We start from the raw sequence: 21,229 nt of genomic DNA on the forward strand, positions 1-21,229 counted from the left end.
TAAATTAAACTATCTGTCTACCACTTGTCCAAAGTTGCTCATGCAATTTGAGTGAGATTGAAAACACACCAAAAATAAAAGAGCAGGTAAGAAGAAAACTATCATAATTCCCAGTTCCTTTTACCCTCTGACCAAGCTTAACAACTCCCTAGCTGAATAATGGACCATACACTTATTCTGACCCTATAGATGGCAACAGTTACTGAGAAAGAAGAAATATTCTGAGATTTGAAGAACAGGGAAACCGACATTGGCTAAAACAACTAACTGAAAAATCACCACTTAAGACAATTGCTCCCGCTTCTGTGATTCAGCTAACATCAAGGCAAAACAATAGTTGCTGAGTAGAATTACTAACTTAAATCAGGAGCAGCTCTATTTATTACAGGAGAGTTACACTATATTTAAATGACAGCAGGATCACAAGTTCAGGGATTTGGTCTCCAGAGTCAACAGCCTGCAGCTCAGCAACTGCAGTGAAAGCTCTGAATCTTCTCTGTAGATGCCAGGACAGGAAAGAACAAAACATGCCATTGTTTTTATTATACCAGGGCAAATCTGGAGTAACTGGTGTCAACAACAGCAAAATCTTTACCAGCATTCCCAACCCTTAACAACCACCAGCCAGCTGCTCCCTTAACACTGCCATGCTTTCTTCCACACTGGACCTTATGCATGGGGGAAATTTCTGATAAAATTCCAACTGCTACTACCTTATCCTCCTTAAAACTCATCTCTTCCATGATGTCTACAAAGCTCAGCCTGCTGATCATGGCTAGACAGGTGACAAGCTCTTTCCCTTCTTTTCTTTTTTTCTACTCCCTACCTCTATCCCCATTTAAATAAATAAATAAATAAAGCAAACTACAATAGTGTAACTATCAAAGCTTTGCCAATTCTTCGCCAGATTCGTTTTTGCTTGTATGTTAGTCTCCATCCCCTAGTCTTCATTTGTTTGGCCTTGTCTAGACTGGGGGGGCAAGATGTTTTTGTCACATGAGTTATATCAATCTAGCTAGTTTAACTCAATTGAAAATTCTACTCACCACCAGTGTAGACACAGTTAACACTGTTAGCTCAATCTTAGCAAGTTGAGTCATAGTCTACCCTCATCACTAGGCTTGAATGCAATCCGTTTAGCATGTGCTGAAGTACAATTGCTTTGTCTTGACTAAAGTTTTAGAAAGTCTAGACTGAGCTAGGTATCTTCACCTAACAGGATACTTTTAAATCCTTCTCTAAACTAGGCCTTTTGGACAGATTTTCAAGGTCTTTAGACACCAAAATGCCTTTGAAAATCTGAGAGACAAGATGGGTAAGGTAATATCTTTTACTGAACCAACTTCTGTTGATGAAAGAGCTAACCAATCGGCTCCACCTTGTATTTAGCTGTGACACTCCGATTACTTTTCCCAGACCTGAAGAAGAGCTCTGTGTAAGCTTGAAAACTCATCTCTCTCAGCAACAGTAGATAGTCCAATAAAAGATATTACCTCACCCACCTTGTCTCTCTAATATCCTAGAACCAACACGGCTACAACACCAGTTTGAAAATCTGACTCTTTTTGTCTTTGACTGACCATCCTTCAATGCAGAGATTTTCTCTTTTTTGTATTTGCACAGAACCCAGCACAGTGAGGTCCTATTGAGGCCTTTTAGAACGGACATACTATAAATAATTCCTAGTAATAATTATAATAATTCATAACAAACAAACTGCACAATAGTAGTTCTGGGGCCTCACAAAGCCTCTTGAAAAAACAACTTGACCAGAGATTAAAGCATTTACCACAAATGAAAGAAGACTGTTCCTGCCTAATACAGCCTTTAATACTTATGTATGGGATTTTTCAAAGGAACCTCAGGGAATTTGGTACCCGCTTCCCATCAAAATTCAAGGAAAATCCCGCATTAAGTCCAATTGTGAATATTAAATGGTACTAAAATAATTCATAGAATGTACTAAAAAGCCTGATCTCCTACTTACACTGGTTTTACACTTTTGTAACTTCACTGGCCTCAGTTACTCAGGAAGTTACTCCTGATTTATATTGGTGTAAGAGGAGAATCAGGCCCATAATGTTTTTCTCTGCATAATACAGTTAGTTCCTAGAAGTGGGATAGTTCTTACCTTTTTAGTGGGCATTTTTATTTTAAGAAATTCTGCTTCTCGACTAAGCACATTCCAAGGTGCATGTATCCGCACAAAGCTCAATCCATAGCTCTTATTCTGAAACAGAAAAAAGTGAAAATTATCTCTTTCAGCAAGAAAAGTACAGCTGCAAGATTCCAAAGTGTTAAAAACCTCTTCTACATCACACAAAGCAGGAGCAGCTAATGACAATATAAAATCACTATGACTGTACAGCTGCTATCACATTACTGTAGGGGTGTAAATGCAAGCATAACGCATCGTCCCACCAGAAACACCTTTTATTTTCTTAACACAACAGCAGTGTACTATTTCTTAACTTATGGTACTGCTAATCATACAAGTGGTGTATTTACAGTACATTTCAACTAACATTTACCACTGTAGAACAGCTCTGTAGTCATGAAGCTATAGTGAAAGTTAGGAAGAACCCTAAGAAAAAGTCATAAGTTTTAAAAATAGTACCAGAACTCTTCTCCCACTGAAGTCAATGATAAAACTCCCTCCAATGGGAGCAGAGATCAGCCAGTGCTGAACTATTTTGAAAATCCTACCCTTAACGTTTGATAAGCACTCAGGCGGCAGGTACCTGGTTGCAACCTTTTCCCATTTCCTCTTCCTTCCTACAGATGATGTACTTGCAAGAGGAAATATGGATAAACTCTTACCCATTAGATGTCACCTATTGGATAAACTGTAACCTGAATCAATTCTACTCATAAACAACATCTTATAACAATGAAGGTTCAACATAAATATGAGAGCTGGTCAGAAAATGAGATTTTTTTCCCTGTGAGACAAGGTGGATGAGGTAATACCTTTTATGGGACCAACGACTGTCAATGAAAGAAACCAGCTTTCGAGCTACAGAGAGTTCTTCTTCAGTTCCGGGAAAGATATTCAGAGTGTCACAGTTAAATACAAGGTGGAACAGATTGTTTAGCATAAATAGTTGACACATATTCTAAGTGACCATTTAAGGTGAAATGTTCCTTTAATACATCTGCAGTTATAGGACAAAATGGGGGTAGAGGGTTACAGATTGTTGTAATAAGCCATAAATCCAGTGTCTTTATTAAGACCACAATTTTTAGTGTCAAGCAAAGTTACAGATTTAAGCTCCCAGGTTTGTCTTTTGAATGTGTTGTGTCGGTTTCCTTTGAGGACAGGGACTGAGAGGTCAAATATGGAGTGATTGTCTTGTGAAAAGTTTTTGCCCACGAGTGATACGGAGTTCTTGTCTTATATCATTTTTCTGTGAGAGTTCATTTGAGAGTGTAGTGATTGTGTGGTTTTACCCACATAATCATTATTGGGGCATTTAGTGCACTGGATGAGCGACAGGAGTTTGTAGGACCCCTAGATCTTGAAGCTGTGTGGTTGATAGGTGTTGAGAGGAAATTTTGACTTTTTTTTTTTTTTGAGAAACCAAACGGTTTTCAGTCAAAAACCAAATCCTTTTTAGTTTTTTTGGGGGGGCTTCAATGAAAATTCAAAAATTTATGTGAAAAGCAGAGAGTTTTCACAAAAAAGTTCACGGAGTCAAAAACTCAATTTTCCCTTGAAAAACAATTTCAACCGAGAAAAGTTGGCCAGCTTTATTAAATATTTCTTCTCAGCCTGAAAGTCTTTATAGAGCACCTTTACACTTGCCTTTAATTAAAATTATTCTCTCCCCCTGGCCAGGATGCATTTACTTATTTTAACTCAGTAACTGTATTGTTTAGTACTGCACTGTTTAATATCCTAGTCACTTTAGGATACAACTGATACAAATTAAAGTATCTAAAATAAAGTTAAATCATATCCCATTGGTTTCACAAGTTTGAAGAGCAACTGTATTTCCATCTTTTGTATAGTGTATGAATGTTAAGGAGCTCTTGTAGACCACATCAAATATCTGTTGAACATTATACAATATTTCCAAATAAACACGAAGGGAAGCCCCAAAGGCTTTCCATTCTTTATGCCAATACCTTGCTCTCAGGGCCCTCAGCTGTGAGGCAAACCATGAAGATCCAAACATTGGTTTCAGTTTACATTCCTGCAATGGAACAACATTATCCAAAACACTAGAGTGAATTGTAGAATGCCTGGTTTTAGTAACATTTCTCACCAGTCCACAGGGGAAGTCAGCTTTAAGAGTAGGAAGTAAAATTTTGCTGGGCATGAGCAGATGTTCTGGATAATAATTTGTTGAAAAATTAACAACAGATGAGAGTTTAAATGTCAATCGGTAATGATCAGGAGGCCTTCTCTTAGCCTTTTGGCTAAAATAAAGCAAGGCATCAGTTTAATATCTCCTCTGTCCTCTATCTGGGGGACTATATCCTGCATTGGCAAGAAGGAGAACTGCATGATCTAATAGGTCTTTTCCAACTCAGGCTCCTATGACTGCATAGATTGGAGAGAAAATCAGTCACAGATAGACCAAGAGGAAAGACCAGATGAAGGATATGACCTTTTTGTATTAGAGCAGAAATATGTTGGAAAGTAGTACACTGCATGAAGTGAAATCAGATGCTAAGGAATCACAGCTAACATATAGAAAATGCCCCACAATAGGAAACTGAGATCATTTTAATAAAGACTTAATACAAATTCAATAAAGAGGAGAAAACAGCAACAGGTGATTCTTGTTGGATGGTAAACAAAAATTACAGCATAAAAGAGTGCTGCATATTTGGTCTGCGATTATAAGAATCATGTTTCCCACATCTTTCTACATTTCCCCAACCTAAGAGGAGGAATTAGTATATTCTCACCAGTACTCTTGTACAATAGGAAGAGGAATGTATCAGACCGTGAAATCGATCTCTCATGAGCACTCTCTCAGTGGACAAATCACCTAGCCTTCCAGTGAACTGCTAACATAAAATGCTATCCTAGCTAATCTTCTTCCAGTGAGGCTTACATCTGCACTATTTTTCAAGTCTTTCCATTTAGTCATTCCTCCCTGTGCCCTTTTGCCGCTATTATTATTTTTGAGTTAGATACACATTGGTGAAGTTTGGTTTAACTGAATAATTCCTGAGCAGGTTCTTCTGCTGCAGACATTATCACAAATTAGAATGTGTTTTCCTAATTTCCAGTGTGGATTTAGAACTGGCTATTGGCTAACTGGCTTCCTTCCATTGTACTGTAGAGTATGATGTGATTAATCTTCTGAGATGTTCACGGTACATTTGTTTCTGAGTACAAGTTTATATTTGCTACTATGAGGTACTCTGTATTTTCTGCTTTTAATACTCTCAATTACCATTGTTTATTGAAAATACTTGACTCTCATCTGGACCTTACCACCTCTGCTCTGTGTTGGCTAGGACTATTTTTGTCCAACAATTCATACACTATTTAATAGAGAAGTTCTTAGGCACGTCCTTTTTGCTTACAGCTGATGTCCCACAGGATTTGAGTTCTTGGCACTGCATTCTTTTCTGTCCATATCCTTGCACTGTCTGATTTTATTACTCAAATGACTTTAAATATTGTTATGCAAATGACAATCAGAGTTGTTGCTTTGCTGATCTTTTTTTGTCAAATGTATATTCCATACCACAAAATTCTTTGATTAGGTTTCAAGAGTGGAAGTTTTTCAATAGATTAGTTCTGAACTATTCAAAACTAACCTATTGATAAACTTCCACTTTCGAAACTCTATCAAAGAATTTTGTGATATGGAATATTTTCATTGAAGGTGCCTGCTTTTAGTGAAATCGGAAGGCACAATGCAGGTTTGCAAAATATGTGAGGTGCCAAAGTATTTTGCAAACTTGCATTGTACCTTCTTACTTCATTAAGAGAAGTCACCATTAAAGTCAAGTGGAACAGAATCCGGAGGCTCTGTTTTACTTTTCAATCAGCACATTAAGAAAAAAAACTTCTCAAATGTTTCTTTCAATTTATTGACTTTTCTTGATGATTTGAAGTAGGACTCTGCAGCCTCTTTGATGGATTGCAATGAATACTGTAATTTTCTTTGGTTGTAATTTATGCAGTGGTATTTCACAGGTTTAATATACTTAAAATTTCTCCAGAGTCTTGTCCCATCTGTCACCTCTGCATTGTAAAATAAAGTAAAAGATAACCTTCACTTATGTACACTGGATACCAGTTTAAAATCCACTACAAAGCTATTATTAAGGCTGGTTTTAAAAGTTCAATTTTTTTATTTTCAACTACAGTTCATTGAAGGTGTCCGTTTTCTTGAAAATGTGTTTAACTGAAAATTAAAAGATTTTTGAGTTTGGCTTTTTTTTATTTTTGACAAAATGCTGAAATTTTCCACAGAAACATTTTCATTTTTCATTGGGGGTGGGGAGGGGAAGAACCATTTTCCAATCACCTTTAGCTATTATATTTGTCCAGACACAAACCAGCACATATTTGTGAACTTACAGCACAGTGTTACACAAATATAGTACTTTATTATAGTTTGTCTAGCTCATGGGTTTTCAACTCTGACCTTCAGGGAGATTGCAAATATGTCAAGGGGGAATTGCAACCATGCGTTCTCTCTTTATGTCTAAATGGGAGAGAGCTCCTGAAGCATTTGTGTTGTGGTCTAGCTCAGTGATTTACCTGTTGTCCACCATTTTGTTAGGTCATTGTTGACTTATCTATTTTGCTTCACTAAATGAACCAACTGCTTCACTTCTCTAGTCAGTATTAACTGCCTAAGATGCTTCTTTCTCAACCACTTATTTATACTACTGCCCTTTGAATTACATTATTATGCTATCCTATCCATTTGAGGACTTTACGTCTGTTAGTCACAATCTAGGGAGCAGTGTCCAGTAATTAATTTACCTACTTTATAAAATTATCCAGCACATTTCTCGAAGTGTTAACATGTTGCTGTTGGCACTTCTGCACCCACAGAATTCATGGCTGACTGGAGAATTTGAGTAACCGTAGCTTCGCATAATTTCATCACCATGGAATCACTCATCCACTTTTAATGGAATTGAACTCTTCAGGTATATTGGTATTTTAACATAATCATTCAAAGAAAGAGATCTACACTGTGTATGTCATCAGAAGCAAAACAACTTTAATTGAGTGGGGGGGAGGGGAAAGGAAGCTGAATAGGAATTATTTAAATACTACCTATCTCCCATATTATCCATCAGCTGTAGGGCAATGCCAGTCTTGCTTGTGCTCATTGGAATAACTCTATTCTGTTGCCTCAAAATGCACTGCGTAGAATAAGGCCTGACACATGTGTGTTTCCTCCTTACAAAGCCCCAGCTACATAATTTTCAATTTTAGAACCAGCATCTCACGACTTTAGGCTGTGTCTCCAATTCGAGCTGGGGATGGGACTCCCTGGCGGCATAGCTCTCCTGGCACTAACATTCATCGAGCTAGCAGAGCTGGGTAGCCACAGTAGCATGGTAGGCAGCAGCAGTGGCATCCCCCCACGCACGTAGCCAGGGGGCTTGTGCTCAAGGTGTAGACCCACGCGGCCACCGCTTCCATGCATGTCACTGCCGCTCCACTACTATTTTTAGCATAGCATGCTAGCTTGATGAGTGCTAGCAGGAGTGTGTCTACGTAAGCTAGGAAATCACACCTCTAGCTCATGGTGTAAATGATTGTCTAAGTTACAGTGAGTAGCCCATTATACTGCAGATATGAACTAAGGGGCTACTTTGCGTGACTAAGTGGGTCACAACCGGATCCTTACACATTTTGTCTTTCTGTGACAACCATATTTAATAATAAAATAAAAAATATCAGTAAATAACAGACACACGGTAAGTAGTAGATCGAAGTTTGCAATGGCTTCACACAATACGATTGGCCAGTCTTAGCTGACATATGTGATAGAATAGGGGTGGGCAAACTTTTTGGCCTGAGGGCCACATCGGGGTTCTGAAACTGTATGAAGGGCCGGTGTAATGTATTAAATTGCTCCCCGTAGGAATGTGCTACTTACAGTGTACTACTTACGGCTGCCAGTCCTGGTGCTCTGAGCAGCATGGTAAGGGGTCGGGGATTGTGTGTGTGTGTGGGTGAGGGGGGGTTGGATAAGGGGCAGACGGTCCTGGCGGGCACTCAGTGGATGGGGAACAGGGGCAATTGGATAGGCGTGGGAGTCCTGGGGGTGGGGGGGCTGTCAGGGGGTGGGGTGTGGATAGGGGGCGGGGCAGTCAGGGGACAGGAAGCAGGGGAGTTTAGATAGGGGGTGGGGCCAAGGGGAGGTGGTTAGGGGTGGGAGGTCCCAGAAGGGAGAAGTCAGAGGACAAGGAGCAGGGAGGTTGGATAGGTCGGAGGTTCTGAGGGAGCGGTCAGAGGGAAAGGAGCAGGGGAGGTTGGATGGGTCAGAGGTTCTGAGGGGGCAGTCAGGGGCGGGAAGTGGGAGGGGGCGGATAGTAGGCGGGGGCCAGGCTGTTTGGGGAAGCACAGCCTTCCCCACCAAGGTGTAGTGTATTAAATTGCTCCCCATAGGAATGTGCTACTCACGGTACTACACTACTTACTGCTGCCAGTCCTGGTGCTCTGTAAGTAGCACATTCTTACAGGGAACAATTTAATACACTACACCCAGCGGCTCTCGCAGCCACTCTGCCCGGCAGAAGCTTGCAGCCCTGCCGCCCAGATCACTGGTGGCATGGCGAGCTGAGGCTGCAGAGGAGGAGGGGCAGCAGGGGAGGGGCCAGGGGCTAGTCTCCCCGGCTGGAAGCTCAAGGGCCGGACAGGATGGTCCCGCAGGCTGGATGTGGCCCGCGGGCCATAGTTTGCCCACCTCTGTGATAGAAGCTATTTCGGAAAAGCAACAGCTAAAGGGTCCGGTGTACAAGTTCCCAGGGATCAGCAAAAACAATCATCTTGCCATCCACAATGATTCACTCAGACACCAAGCATGTCAGTCATGTTTGCAAATGCAGTTGCTCAAGTTAAATTCTAGTTACTTGGCTTCAACACTGGAAAACTGAAACTGAAGTGAGGATGAGTGTGCTGCAATACTGCAAGTAAATTAATATAATTTCTCACTACAGCCATGGTAAGTAGTCACATATGGCATTTAATTACTGAACCAAACACTGAGGGCTTGTATACAATCATCACCACCCCGTTTTAGCAGGGCATTATATTGCCAGATTCACTCAGAGATTGGAAGTGACAAAATACCGTGACAAAGGTATTGCGAGAACCTATATCTGTACTAGTATTAGCATTTTAACAATCCTTCTATTTATAAAAAAATACAAAACAATTTACCACAAATCTTGGATAGCAAAAGTGATGGTATGATAGGCATGAAGGATGGCCAAGTGGATAGGGCACTAACCCAGGACTCAGGACACCCAGATCCAATTAGAGAAGGGACAGGACTCAGTATTTCTATAATATTTATCAAAGTACCTATACATAGGTGAATTAGGTTAGACCTGATTAAATCTTCTGAGGAACTAGATTCCTGATTCTTTCACAGAAGACCACCTGATCAGAGCTGAATGTTTATTCTGGATTTCTACCCTAAATCCCCCACAAAAAAGATACAGCAATGACAATTTAGCAAAACAACAACCTTGCAAGACAAAGGTCCACAACTAATGCAAATCAGCATAGTTCCACTGAAGTCAATTTACCTCTGCTGATAATCCTACTTTTAGTGAAAGCACCAGATGGCAAAGGTGTTGTATAATAGTGAGTATAACCTTATACTACTGAAGTACCGATATGGGCTATTTACTTTCATTATTTCAGTTGAATCTTCCTTCCAACTTGCAGTCTACTGTTATCCAGAAATTAAATATTGAGCCAAAATAATATTTCTTCTCCCCTTTTTTTTTTGTGGGTGCTTATCTATGGCTATTAAATCACTGCAATTTCAAAATGCTGCTTATTTAACAAAGCAGGGCCAAGAACAGAAGATTTTCAAAAATGTGTGTCTAAATATGGGCACCTAAATTCTCATTTAGAATCAATTGTTCAGATGTAGCCTTTGCCTGTGTCACACTAAGATTAAAATTTCTCACAACCAACACATGTTCAGAAACACATAGACATAAAAAGATGATCAATAATAAAAAGCATCACAAGAACTGAAAAGAAGGAAAATAACCAACCCAAATCAGACTTCCCAGCAAAGGAAGGGAGGAGTTAGTGTATCTACCCTGCCACCTCTTGTATTTTGGCAGGGTCGATGGAAAAACATGTAATCAGTTGGCCTGGCTGCACTTAGTGCCAAATTAGCAAGCAGAGCAAGCCAAGTTTCTGTAAAACACATCATATCAAACTTGATTATCAGTAATAAAATCAACAAAGTTCTCAGGGCCAAACAGTTGACATTAAAAAGGGCAACATCTAATTTCTCTTGAGGGAACGAAGCATGCTAATTTTCAGAGAGTTTTACTACCCAAAACAATTTTCCAGATGAAGCAGCAATAGCCAATCTTTAGACCAGATAACAGGGCATGTTACCAGGAGGTGGATTAATGAAATAATGACTGAGCCAACATCCCAGTAGACTCACCATTCAGGAGTGTAAGATGGAAAATTAAAAAAAAAAATGAAAACAATGGTTAACAAATCAAACTATAAATCAGTGAAATGGCCCATTTAAAATAGCATACTTTTATCATTCAAACCTGTATCTGTGATATTAACAACAATCTTAGCATTCAATTTCATGATGAAATAATTATTTTAAACCATAATTAATGCATTCTCAGATCAAAAACATGAATGACAATCATTGCACATAGATATTTTGGTAAGATCCAAGGTTTCCCATCTTGTCAGATACCACATGCTGTTAAACCAAAGATCGGGTGATGCTTTAGTGGAACTCTCATTCAACAGCTCAGCAGTAGCGCTGGGAAGGCTGGATTTGTAACAGGGGCCAGACCACCTAGGGCCATCTGCTGGCCTGGTCCCTGACTAGATTTACTGCTAGGCAACCAATGAGCCCAGCTGAACTGGCTTGGAACAGATGGAGGAGCCACAGTCCCTGACTGGCTACTGGTTTAGCAAACTTGTATATAAGTCTGGCCCCCACAACTGACCAATAGCTGCTCAATTTGTACCATGCCCGCAGTTCTGCTTATTCTAGTTCCAGTTCCTGTTTCCTGTCCCTGCTCCAGCCTAGGCTTGCCTATTGTCTAATGGATGGTAACTGGACCCCTGAGGCCTTGCCTCAGCCCTGCCTCTTCCCCCAAGACCCTGACCCTGCCCTTGCCCCCACACTCCTATGCCTCTCCCTCCAGGGCCCCACCACCATCGCTTGCAGGGTCTTCACCAGCATGGACCAAGCCTCCTTGCCCACCACCTGCGAGCTGTGCAGGGCCATGTGCTGCTACATGCCGCACGAGCATCCTAGCCCTGGAGGCAGCGGCAGCTATTGCGGCTGCGCTGCCTCTTTCCTTCTGCTCAGAGTTGCTCCCTTTTCCACAGGTCAAAAAACTGGACATCAGCACTTGTTAAATGGCACCCAGACACACAAGCCGAAACCCGGACTGTCTGGGGGGAAACCAGATGGGTGGCAACCCTACTCCAGCCTGTGCTCCCCAGCTCCGCCTCTGGCTTACAGCTCTAGCAGACCCTCCAGCTCTGGCATTTGGCTTCTGTCCCTGTGGTACTGACTCTGGATTCGGCCCTGGGCTTGTCCCTGGACTCTGCCCACCATGGACCCAGCTCTAACCCCTAGGCTGAACTCTCATTTCAACTACTAGGCCTGACTCTCCTCAGCCTGGTTGGCTACAACTTACTCTTGGAGCACAGCAGACTAAGAATCTTAGCTGAGGAACAGGCCCAGGGAGTCACCTATCTGTGTGGCCATTGTGAGCCTGCACCACACACAACTGAGCCAGAGCCCAAAGGGAAGGAGGCCCCTGATTGGTCCCTGAAGGGCTAAAGCTGTTGGGGGGTGGGGGTGGGGTGGCACTGGGACTATTTATTTGCTGATTGATTGGGGTTGGAGTGAATCCCTGCCTCCCCAAAGGTGGTCGGTAGGATCTCCACCCCAAGGCAAGGGGTGGTAGTTAGGAACTAAGTACCAACACACTTTGACACTGGCATTTTATAGAACTGTACCCAAAGCAGTAAAGCCTGCTCAGACCTAGGACTCCAAACTGGACATTAGTTGCAGTCTTACATTATGGCAGTTTCAAATGGTCTGGGACCGTCTTTAGAGACATGAGGGAGCAGTGAAATTAATGTCCTATTACATGGTTCTGGAGAGACTATGGACCAAATTCTCTGCTGCTGTAAATCAGATGCCTACACTACCGAGTTCAGTTCTGTGTATGATGATCCCAGCAGGAACACTGGCCAGAGAAAGACAACAAAATTAACTAAGAATCTGCAGGGAATGACTTACAAAAAAAAGACTATGATTTAAGCTGGACATCAAGAAAAGTTTTCTATTTTTGAGGTTTAATAGCCGGTGAAATAGTCTGGACTTGACCAAACACTTAACAATAAAAGTAAACCTTAAGATGCTGTTCTTGACTGATGCCTAAATGTTTTCCACCCTGGTTCCACAAGAAATCACTTCTCCCCTTGTGTGTTACCATAAAAGTTACTCTCTCCTGAACTGCTCTGCCCGTCAGCTAATGGGAGTAGAGAAGGCGGAGCTAGCGATTGAAGTCAGGAGTTGGAGGGGAGCTAATGATGTTGGGAAGGAATTTTCCCCAGATCAGATTGACAGAGACCCTGTGGGTTTTCCGCTTTCCTCTGCAGCATGGGTCACCCGCACATTTAAACTTAACTAGTGTAAATGATGGATTCTCTGTAACTTGAAGTCTTTAACACATGAGTTGAGGACTTCAGTAACTCAGCCAGAGGTTAGGGGGCTATTACAGGAGTGGGTGGGTGAGGTTCTGTGGCCTGCAATGTGAAGATCGGACTAGCTGATCAAGATAGCCCCTTCTGATCTTAGAGTCTCTGAGCTGGGTGGGAAACTGTTTTCCCATCCTGCAAATATTTTCAAGAGTTCCACACTTTTTCCCATCTCCAACTGAGACAAAAATCCAAAACCTCAAAAATATTCACAAACACCAAAAAATTTATTTTTTTTCATTTAAGTCACTCAAAACACTTAGTTTCAATCATTTCAGAATGTTTAATTTTGATTGACCTTTTTTCCCTTTACTTAACTTTTGTTTTCAGTCAGTTAGCACAGTTTTGAAGCAGGTAACTATATCGAGGAAAATGCATCTTGTTCCTGTCCTGCACCTTCACATGTGTATTTTGGATTGAGAAACTAAATGCATAGGACCAGACTGCACTATAAAAGTAGTGCCATGAGTTGGGGTGGAGGGGAGCAGAGCCACACTACCCTAGGGGCAGCTTGAGTCACAATGTTTCCTAGAGGTCCCCATTGCATACAAGGAATGCACCTGCTGCATCATTTTTTAGTCCGTGACACTAGTAGTCTTCCCGTTCCTTTTGGTCCAGCTTGGTCACCAAGGGACACCTGTTGAAAGCAATCCCTGCCAGCAGGAGAGCATAAAGATTGCTACTGCAACTAGTCAATGCAGGGGAAGAGCACACATTTTTAGGCACCTGCCAGACTTCCAAATGTGCTGAGCTCCCAGTGTCTCCAGTAGAACCTGCTGGGAAATTAACACTTTGAAACTCAGGCTACCATTCCACTCCAGCACATTTGTTTGTCAACTCCACTTTGTGTTTTAGACCGCAAGCTTAATGGGGTAGAGGCTGTCATTTATTATATGTCTGTACAGCACCTAGCACAATGGGCCACAATGGAAATGTTACATAATAATGTCCACACTTACCAAACTAGCAATATTTACTTCACACATTCTTTAATCACCAAGGGCCAGATTCTGATCTCAGTTCCATTGGTGTAAAGCTGGAGTAATTCCATTAAAGTCATTTCAACCACTTTGGCTCTATAACAGCCACTAATTTGCTCTATAACAATTACAGAGGCTCAGACAGGATTATTGATCAGCATGCATGTTGCTGGTTTTGCCCGAAAGTTAGCAATCTGTGAGATAAAGAATATGTCAGATGTTAATCAACTATAACTCAAATGATGGGATATAGTGAGTTTCAATTTCTATAACTGTGTTCTCAAAAAAAATTGTCAGCAAATGTTATTACTAAAATAATTCATTGGTAGAACTTGACACATTGGAAAGTTTTAGATTTTTCCAATAAATATCACAACAGCATTCAACAAAATCATATTTTAATAAAGTCTCTCTTTTGGGCTGCCATTAAACCGCGAAGATCTATTTGAAAAGATGAACTAATCGTTTCTATACAGAACATGATCAGGTGGACCAGTCATTGACAGACTTTCAACTGTCCAAAAAGGTTTTTAGCGCATACTATGTAGAATATGAATAGGAATCTGATACAATGACACAGTATTCTATGCCTTAAGGGAAATGAAATAGCAAAGCAAAAATGCAAGACTTTTCTTTCCAACCCTGATGTTATCACAGAATTTGAAATTTACAGGAAATAAGAACCAGATTTTACAATAAATATGGCACTGTGCATTGATAATACACAGTATGTTTGTTCAGATCTTAAAATCCATTTAATACCTCATTAGAAACTCTACTAATTTTGCTATTTTCATAAATTTCATCGCTTGTTTTCACTAGTTCACTCAACAAAAACATTGGTTTGGTAACTCACTCTAGACAGCCTTTGAATCTGTTAATATTTTTGAATAATTACACAACATTCAATGTTCTTTTTGGTCTTTCCTCCCATATTTGTGTCACACAAGAGCAGGGGGGAAATACTGTGCATTATTTCCAAAATATCTCATTAAATAATTCAGTTTTATTTCCTGGTGCACTTTAAAAGTTCAGGAAAGGGACTCTATTGCCCAGAATTATCTAAGCCACACCACAAAGCACATAGTGGCTCAACAGCAGACCAGGCCTCTGGAGCAAAAAAAACTAATAGCAGAAAAAAATTTGTTACAGCTGGCTCCTGCCCGGAATGGTGAACTGTTGACTCAAATCCTGAAGTCCCTCCTTACTCAGGGTCAGATTCTGTAACCCTTAGTCAAGTTGCGTAGCATTCACTCACATATGTATTCCCACTGAAGTCAATGAGATTACCCATTAGGACGTGATCCAAAGCTCATTCAAGTCAACAAGGTTTTACTAAGTCCTTCCTCACGCAAACTTCTCCTGTGCTGAAGCTTGAGTTCCTTACTCTGGCAGACTCCCACTGACTGTAACAGGAGCTTGCATGACAAATAACTGAATAATCTCAGGGTCTGGTCTCCTAAGCAAGGGGAAATTGTTGCAGTCTCTCAGCTATCACTGTATGGTTAGAGTTGACAAATGCTGACATTTGAATAGTGACCACCATCTATTCTGTAATAGAAACTGCTACAGTATATATGTAAATCTAAGCTTATAAAACAGTGTGGCTCTACTCTTAAAAATGTCTATATAAGAGTGGTTATTTCTTATTATGACTTTTTATTCCTTGTGGTACTGTACAGTCAATAAAACTTTGGGTAAGGGAGCTGAATTCCATTCTAACTCAGGCAGCATCAACAAAGTTGTTTATTAACTCTAGAAAGTAAGATTTTTATTGTTGAGGCTTGAACTGGAAAAGAACCCAGCTTAACTCTCAGATCTCAGGGTAAATTTGCAGATCCATCAGTTAAAAAAGATCATCTCTTTGTTTCTCTGTTTAGCAGATTTGACAGGGAAGTTATTGGCAGATGATACAACATGGATCCCCCAACACTATTTTTATACAGTCACATTTCAGAGTAGAGCCATACTTTAAACATACAGAATACATTAGCCAGCATATTTAGTTTTACTAGAGGAACAATACCAAAACACATGCCTCTCCTTTACATAATTATATATAAATTGTCGATCAGTATGTCATATGACCTAGTTTGTTATAGTCATATAATTACAACCAAATTTGAAATACAAAGGTCAGTTAAATTTACGGTCACAGCTTCAGCTAAGAAATTCTTTGGCCAGATTATGATCTCATTCACACCATTGTAAAACTACAGGATCTCCATTGCCTTCAGTGGGATTACTCCAGCTTTACATGTATGTAACAGACACCCAAATCTGGCCATGTAATTTCTGTGCATTTAAAATTTAAAGAAACAAAAGCTTCTTTTAAAAAGTTAAATATTAAAAATCATACACACACACATATATATACACACATACTTTTTAATATTTAACTTTTTATATATATTGCAATAAGAATTTTTGCAAAAAAAAATTACTTATAAATACAATCCTATAATAAAAGATTGAAGAACGAATTTTCCTTAAATTTCCCTCAAACACACACACACAATCACCTCTGAGATAAAACTACTAAAACTTATTAAAATTTTCTGAAATTGGATTTTAGACCCAAAAAATATGTTGTTTCAGCCAAAACAATTTTTTACTATATTTTTGCAAAATGTGTTTTTAAACCAGTTATATAGTTGGTCAATTTTTAAAAATTTCAACCAAAAAGAAAAAAAAAGAAAGAAATCACTGAAATGTTAATCTGACAAAAGAAAACCCACAAAACGTTTGATAAATTCTTTCACATTTTTCAACCAACTGTGAAAACTAATGAGAAATTTCTACCCCAATTAAATGTTTATAAGAAACTCATACACAGATGGCAATAGCTGATTATAATAGGACTATAAATATCATTAGTAGCACAGACACCATTCCATGTGGGATGGACTTCACTACAGGGAGAATGGTGTTGATCTTGCAGGCCTAGTGAAGACCCGCTAAATCGATGGCAGAGCACTCTCTGGTCAACCCCGGTACTCCGCCTCTCCGAGAAGACAAAGGGAAGTCAACTGAAGAGCACCTCCCTTTGACGCAGCACAGTGAAAACACTAGAGTAAGTTGACCTAAGCTACATGGACTCCAGTTATGATAGTCACATAGCTGGAGTAGCATAACTTAGGTCGACTTACCCCGGTAGTGAAGACAAGCCCGTGTGTTGTGCAACAGCTCAATTAAAAAATAAATAAATAAATAAATACCACTTTTGATTAGTAGTCCACTAATAAGAGGTACCCTTTCCTATTTGATTCAGATAGATATGTGCAAACATTGGCCCAAGGGTGAACAGGTTAACCATGACAACAGAACATTCCTTCAGGCCATGAAAAGGTGAGGGAGAGGCAAGGTGCTTGCACAGAGACCACAGCTGGAGTAGGCCTATAATACATTATGATTCCACACAGACCTATAAATGATTATCAGAGGCTGAAGCAGTGACCTCACAGAGACCAATGACATAAATAGTCCTACAGGATACAGACAGGGGTGAGGTTGAAACACTGATCTGTCAGGGGCCTCTGACACATCAAGAATCTTAGTAGACATAGGGTATAAGGGTAGAGCTGGGCAGGAAATGGTTTTTCAGATATTTACAAGAATGCAAAATGTTTTCCTATCTTGAACTGGTACAAAAATTGAAATCTTAAAGTTACAAAAAAACTAAATATATATTGGTTCAGGGCAATCAAAACGATTCAATTTTGACCTTTTACTTTTTTCACCTTTAGTATAATTAGCTTAAATTTCTAAACAAAAAGGTTTCTTTCAATCATAAAATTAGCCTTTTTTCATTTAAAAATGCCCAAACAAAATGTTTAAACAATTTCAGTTATTTTTTCTCTGCATTTTTTCGAGTTGGGTGAGTCATCAGTTTCACAAACAGTATCTGTTTATTTTAATTGGCATTTTTCTAGGAAAAAATATTGTCCCAAAAAATCTCAACCAGTTCTTTGTGAGGATGAACAGGGACTTCACTGGGACCCATGAAGGGTGACCAGTGAGGATTTAGGGAAAGAAAATGACTCAAATAGGCCCAAGGCAGTTCAGTGATCCTACAGGAGACAGGCATGAAGGTGTAGCACTGACCTCTCAAGTGGCCCATAGCAAGGGACTAGTCCTGCAGTACAAACATGGTGAAGAGGAGACAGTGATCTCACAGAGGTCCTGACCTGACTTGTATGGAGTTGAGGCTTAAGATGTTACAGATGGGCAAAGCTACTGGATTTAGAGCAAGCGGGAGAGGCAATGATCTCTGAGAGGCCCTTGATTGGTGAGCAGTCAGCGGACAATGGGATTGAGGTACTGCATTCAGTCCATAGTGGGTAAGAATGAAACACGGGCAGCTGTGAGACCAATGGTGGGTTAGCAGCACTGGGGGACATGGGAGAATGAGACTGAAGCAGTAAATGGCATAGAGCCCTTTCACAGATATCAGTACTAGAGGACATGAGGAGTAAGGTCAAAGCATTGACCATACAAAGAACTTGGGCATCCCTACAGGATGTAGAGATGCTAGAGAAGCTATCTGCGCACAGAGGCCAGAGATCCACAAGCAGTCCTACAAAAGAATGGAAATGGGGGTGAAGCAGTGACCATGCAGAGACCTGTGAAAGAAGAACAATGGTTTGGGTGTAAGGGATAAGTGTGAATCAGTGACCTCATGAGGACCCATGACTGATACAGACTTGCCAGATATAGGGGTGACTGTAAAGCATGTACCTCAGAAACTCATGACAGAAAAGCAATGCTACAGAATATGGGCAGGGGTGGGGGGTGGGGAGGAGAAAATAGCCATGGACCCTTTCTCCAATATATGGACAGTGAAGGGGATGCAGTGACTTCACAAAGGCCTTTCACAGGCCCTAAAGGTCACAGGCAATCAGGGTGAAGCAGCGTCCTCAGAGTCTTATGGCAAGTGAGCAGTCGTATAAGATAAGAGAGTGAAGCAGCAACCACACAGAGGCCAATTACTGCTAAGCAGTTCAATGGCACATAAGGATCAAGAAGGAAGTAAAGACACCAGAGAGGCCCATGACAGGTGAGGATGAAGCAGAGACTTCAGAAAGCCTCATTATGGGTTTGCTGTCCCACAGGGGTCAGGGTGAACCAATAACCACTCCAAGCTCAGGACAGGATATCAGCCCTACCAGACACAGCCAGCAAGGGAGAATATTCTTGGAGGACACAGGTGAAGAGGGTAAAATAGTGGACTCACAGGGCTCTTTGACATAGGGGTTGTCCTTCAGGTAAGCCTATGATGAGCCTCCAAAGAAATGTAGGTGCACTCAGGAAGAACACAATCTGTCACTGACCCCCCGAAAAGGCATCGTATCTGCTTCAGCACTTTCAGGCTATAGAATGCCTCTAGGCTGTGTCCCTAGTGCCTCTACTCCATTATGGATATAGTTCCAAAAATGAGAAGGGAACCCACCCTGCTTATTGCTCAGGGTTTCGTTATCCCCTGGTTGCCAACAGCCTCTCTCAATATCTGTTCTATTATTTTACAAGGCATCCAGCAGTAAAGTTGCAAAATCATACACAACTCAATCACAGCTGTTTCAGTGAAACACTAAAGTAATTACACAGATTAAAGGACTGAAGAAGAAAGCAAGCAGCATAGTAATTATAAATTCCTGAGTGACAGCTTGAACACAGATCTAGAGTATTTAAAGAAATACCAAAAAAACAAAACAACACAACACAACACCCTTCAGGCTGAGGAACTTTTTCTAAACACTTTGGTTCAGACTCTCAAATCTCAGTTACATTAGTTCAAGTCTGGAGTAACTCCACTAAGGTTACCAGAGTTGCTCCAGAGAATCAAAATCAGAGTCTAGCCCTTATTCTCTTACATAAATTGCTTTTATGGCCAATCATTGTGAGCATGCATTAGTGTACATGAGGGACCATTGCCAACGAGCAGGGAATTCTCAAGCATGTGTAACAAGATGAGAATTCTCCCCTTAAGGGCAAACTTTCCGTGTTGTGCATGGGGATTTAATCACACAACTCCCATTAACGTTAATGGGAATTGCGTAGCCTGATTCCTCGCCACTGCACTGAAAATTTTATCCCAAGGTGCTCTATTCATGCAAAAATAATTGCTAGTCTGGGGCAATAAAAACAAACATACAATATGTTTTTCATATGATTTATCCTTTTCTGTGATTTCGCAAACTATTTTCCTTGTGATGGATAGAAGAGCAACTTTTAGCTGAGAAAATGCTTATTCCACCTACTATTTGGCTCATCGAGGGCAATGTTCCCTTTTAAGTAAGCAGGCACTAGTAGATTTGTTGCCTGTGTAAGGCACAAATCCCACTCTGATGCTCAGCTGAAGTTATGGGTACCATCTCCAAAGGTCCCAAACTATGGAAGTTGAAATGCTCGTCATGCCATGCACTGTTATGACAGCCAGAGTCTTTGTTAGAATGTCCGGTCCAGTCCACATCAGAGGGTTGTCATTTATCCTGATCTTTACAGGACTATTCTAATCTTCATACATTTGTCCCACCTCTCTCACCAGAAGCTTACAATGTGTGTGTGTATGGAGGTGGTGGGGGGGCTTGGGATCAGACTGATGACAGCTGAATTTCTGTTGTCAGCTGCCTGCAATCACCAACACTTTCAATGATAATATGTTCATAAAACATGTCCCGATGGTGGCTGTGTAAGCGGACAGTGTTTTGTGAAATCCTTACACTGTTACTTATTTGTTCTGCAAAGTCTTAAAAATTGAAAATAGTGCAATCGTAACATACTGCAATTTGAACATTAGGCTCCTACATGCAGAGACACCTAAATAAATGTTCTGGTTTTCTTAAGTGCTGAGTGCCCAGCAGCTCCCATTAATAGAAGTAAGCAGGTGCTCAGCTCTTTTGCAAATCAGACTGCATATGTAGGGGTTTAAATTTAGGCACCAATTTATTTTTTTATTTTTTTTTTTTACAAGCCTTGTCCTCCAGTTCCACAGGTAGCTGTGTCAGGCCCTCAGCAGTCTTTCTTGGCTCTTCATTTCCTCCTTTTCTCTGTATCATTGGGAGCTTGATTCTACAAGCCCGCCCACTGAAATCAGTGTCTGCAGAGGGATTTCAGAACTGGGCCCTGAGTCTCTATTGCTTTTCATCTGAAAAGTTAAGGACTGATTCATCCTTGTCTGATGGCTCCTTTATGATATTTCTGCTTTTGGAAAGAGGCTGGGAGACCAGTGGATTCAGCCATGAAGGAATTTCCCCAGGGTGGTGGGAGTTCTCACTTAGCATGGAGTTTGTAAAATGTCTCTACACCA

General features: G+C 40.6%; 1 protein-coding gene across 7 annotated transcripts in view; it reads right to left on the reverse strand.

Moving 5' to 3' along the window:
• The window catches only part of ANO2 (anoctamin 2), a 283,307-nt gene that overhangs the window by 213,622 nt on the left and 48,456 nt on the right, over nucleotides 1–21,229 (reverse strand). For all 7 annotated transcript variants that reach the window (XR_012155321.1, XM_073314969.1, XM_073314959.1 and 4 more), the window contains one exon: nucleotides 2,132–2,230. Coding sequence is in view for 6 of the 7 variants with exons in the window: in XM_073314969.1 (XP_073171070.1) it covers nucleotides 2,132–2,230 (99 nt within the window). In the remaining variant the exon portion in view is untranslated. The remainder of the gene's footprint in view (nucleotides 1–2,131; nucleotides 2,231–21,229) is intronic.

This window comes from Lepidochelys kempii, chromosome 1 (genome assembly GCF_965140265.1).
Source record: "Lepidochelys kempii isolate rLepKem1 chromosome 1, rLepKem1.hap2, whole genome shotgun sequence".
NCBI classification, from domain to species: domain Eukaryota; kingdom Metazoa; phylum Chordata; order Testudines; family Cheloniidae; genus Lepidochelys; species Lepidochelys kempii.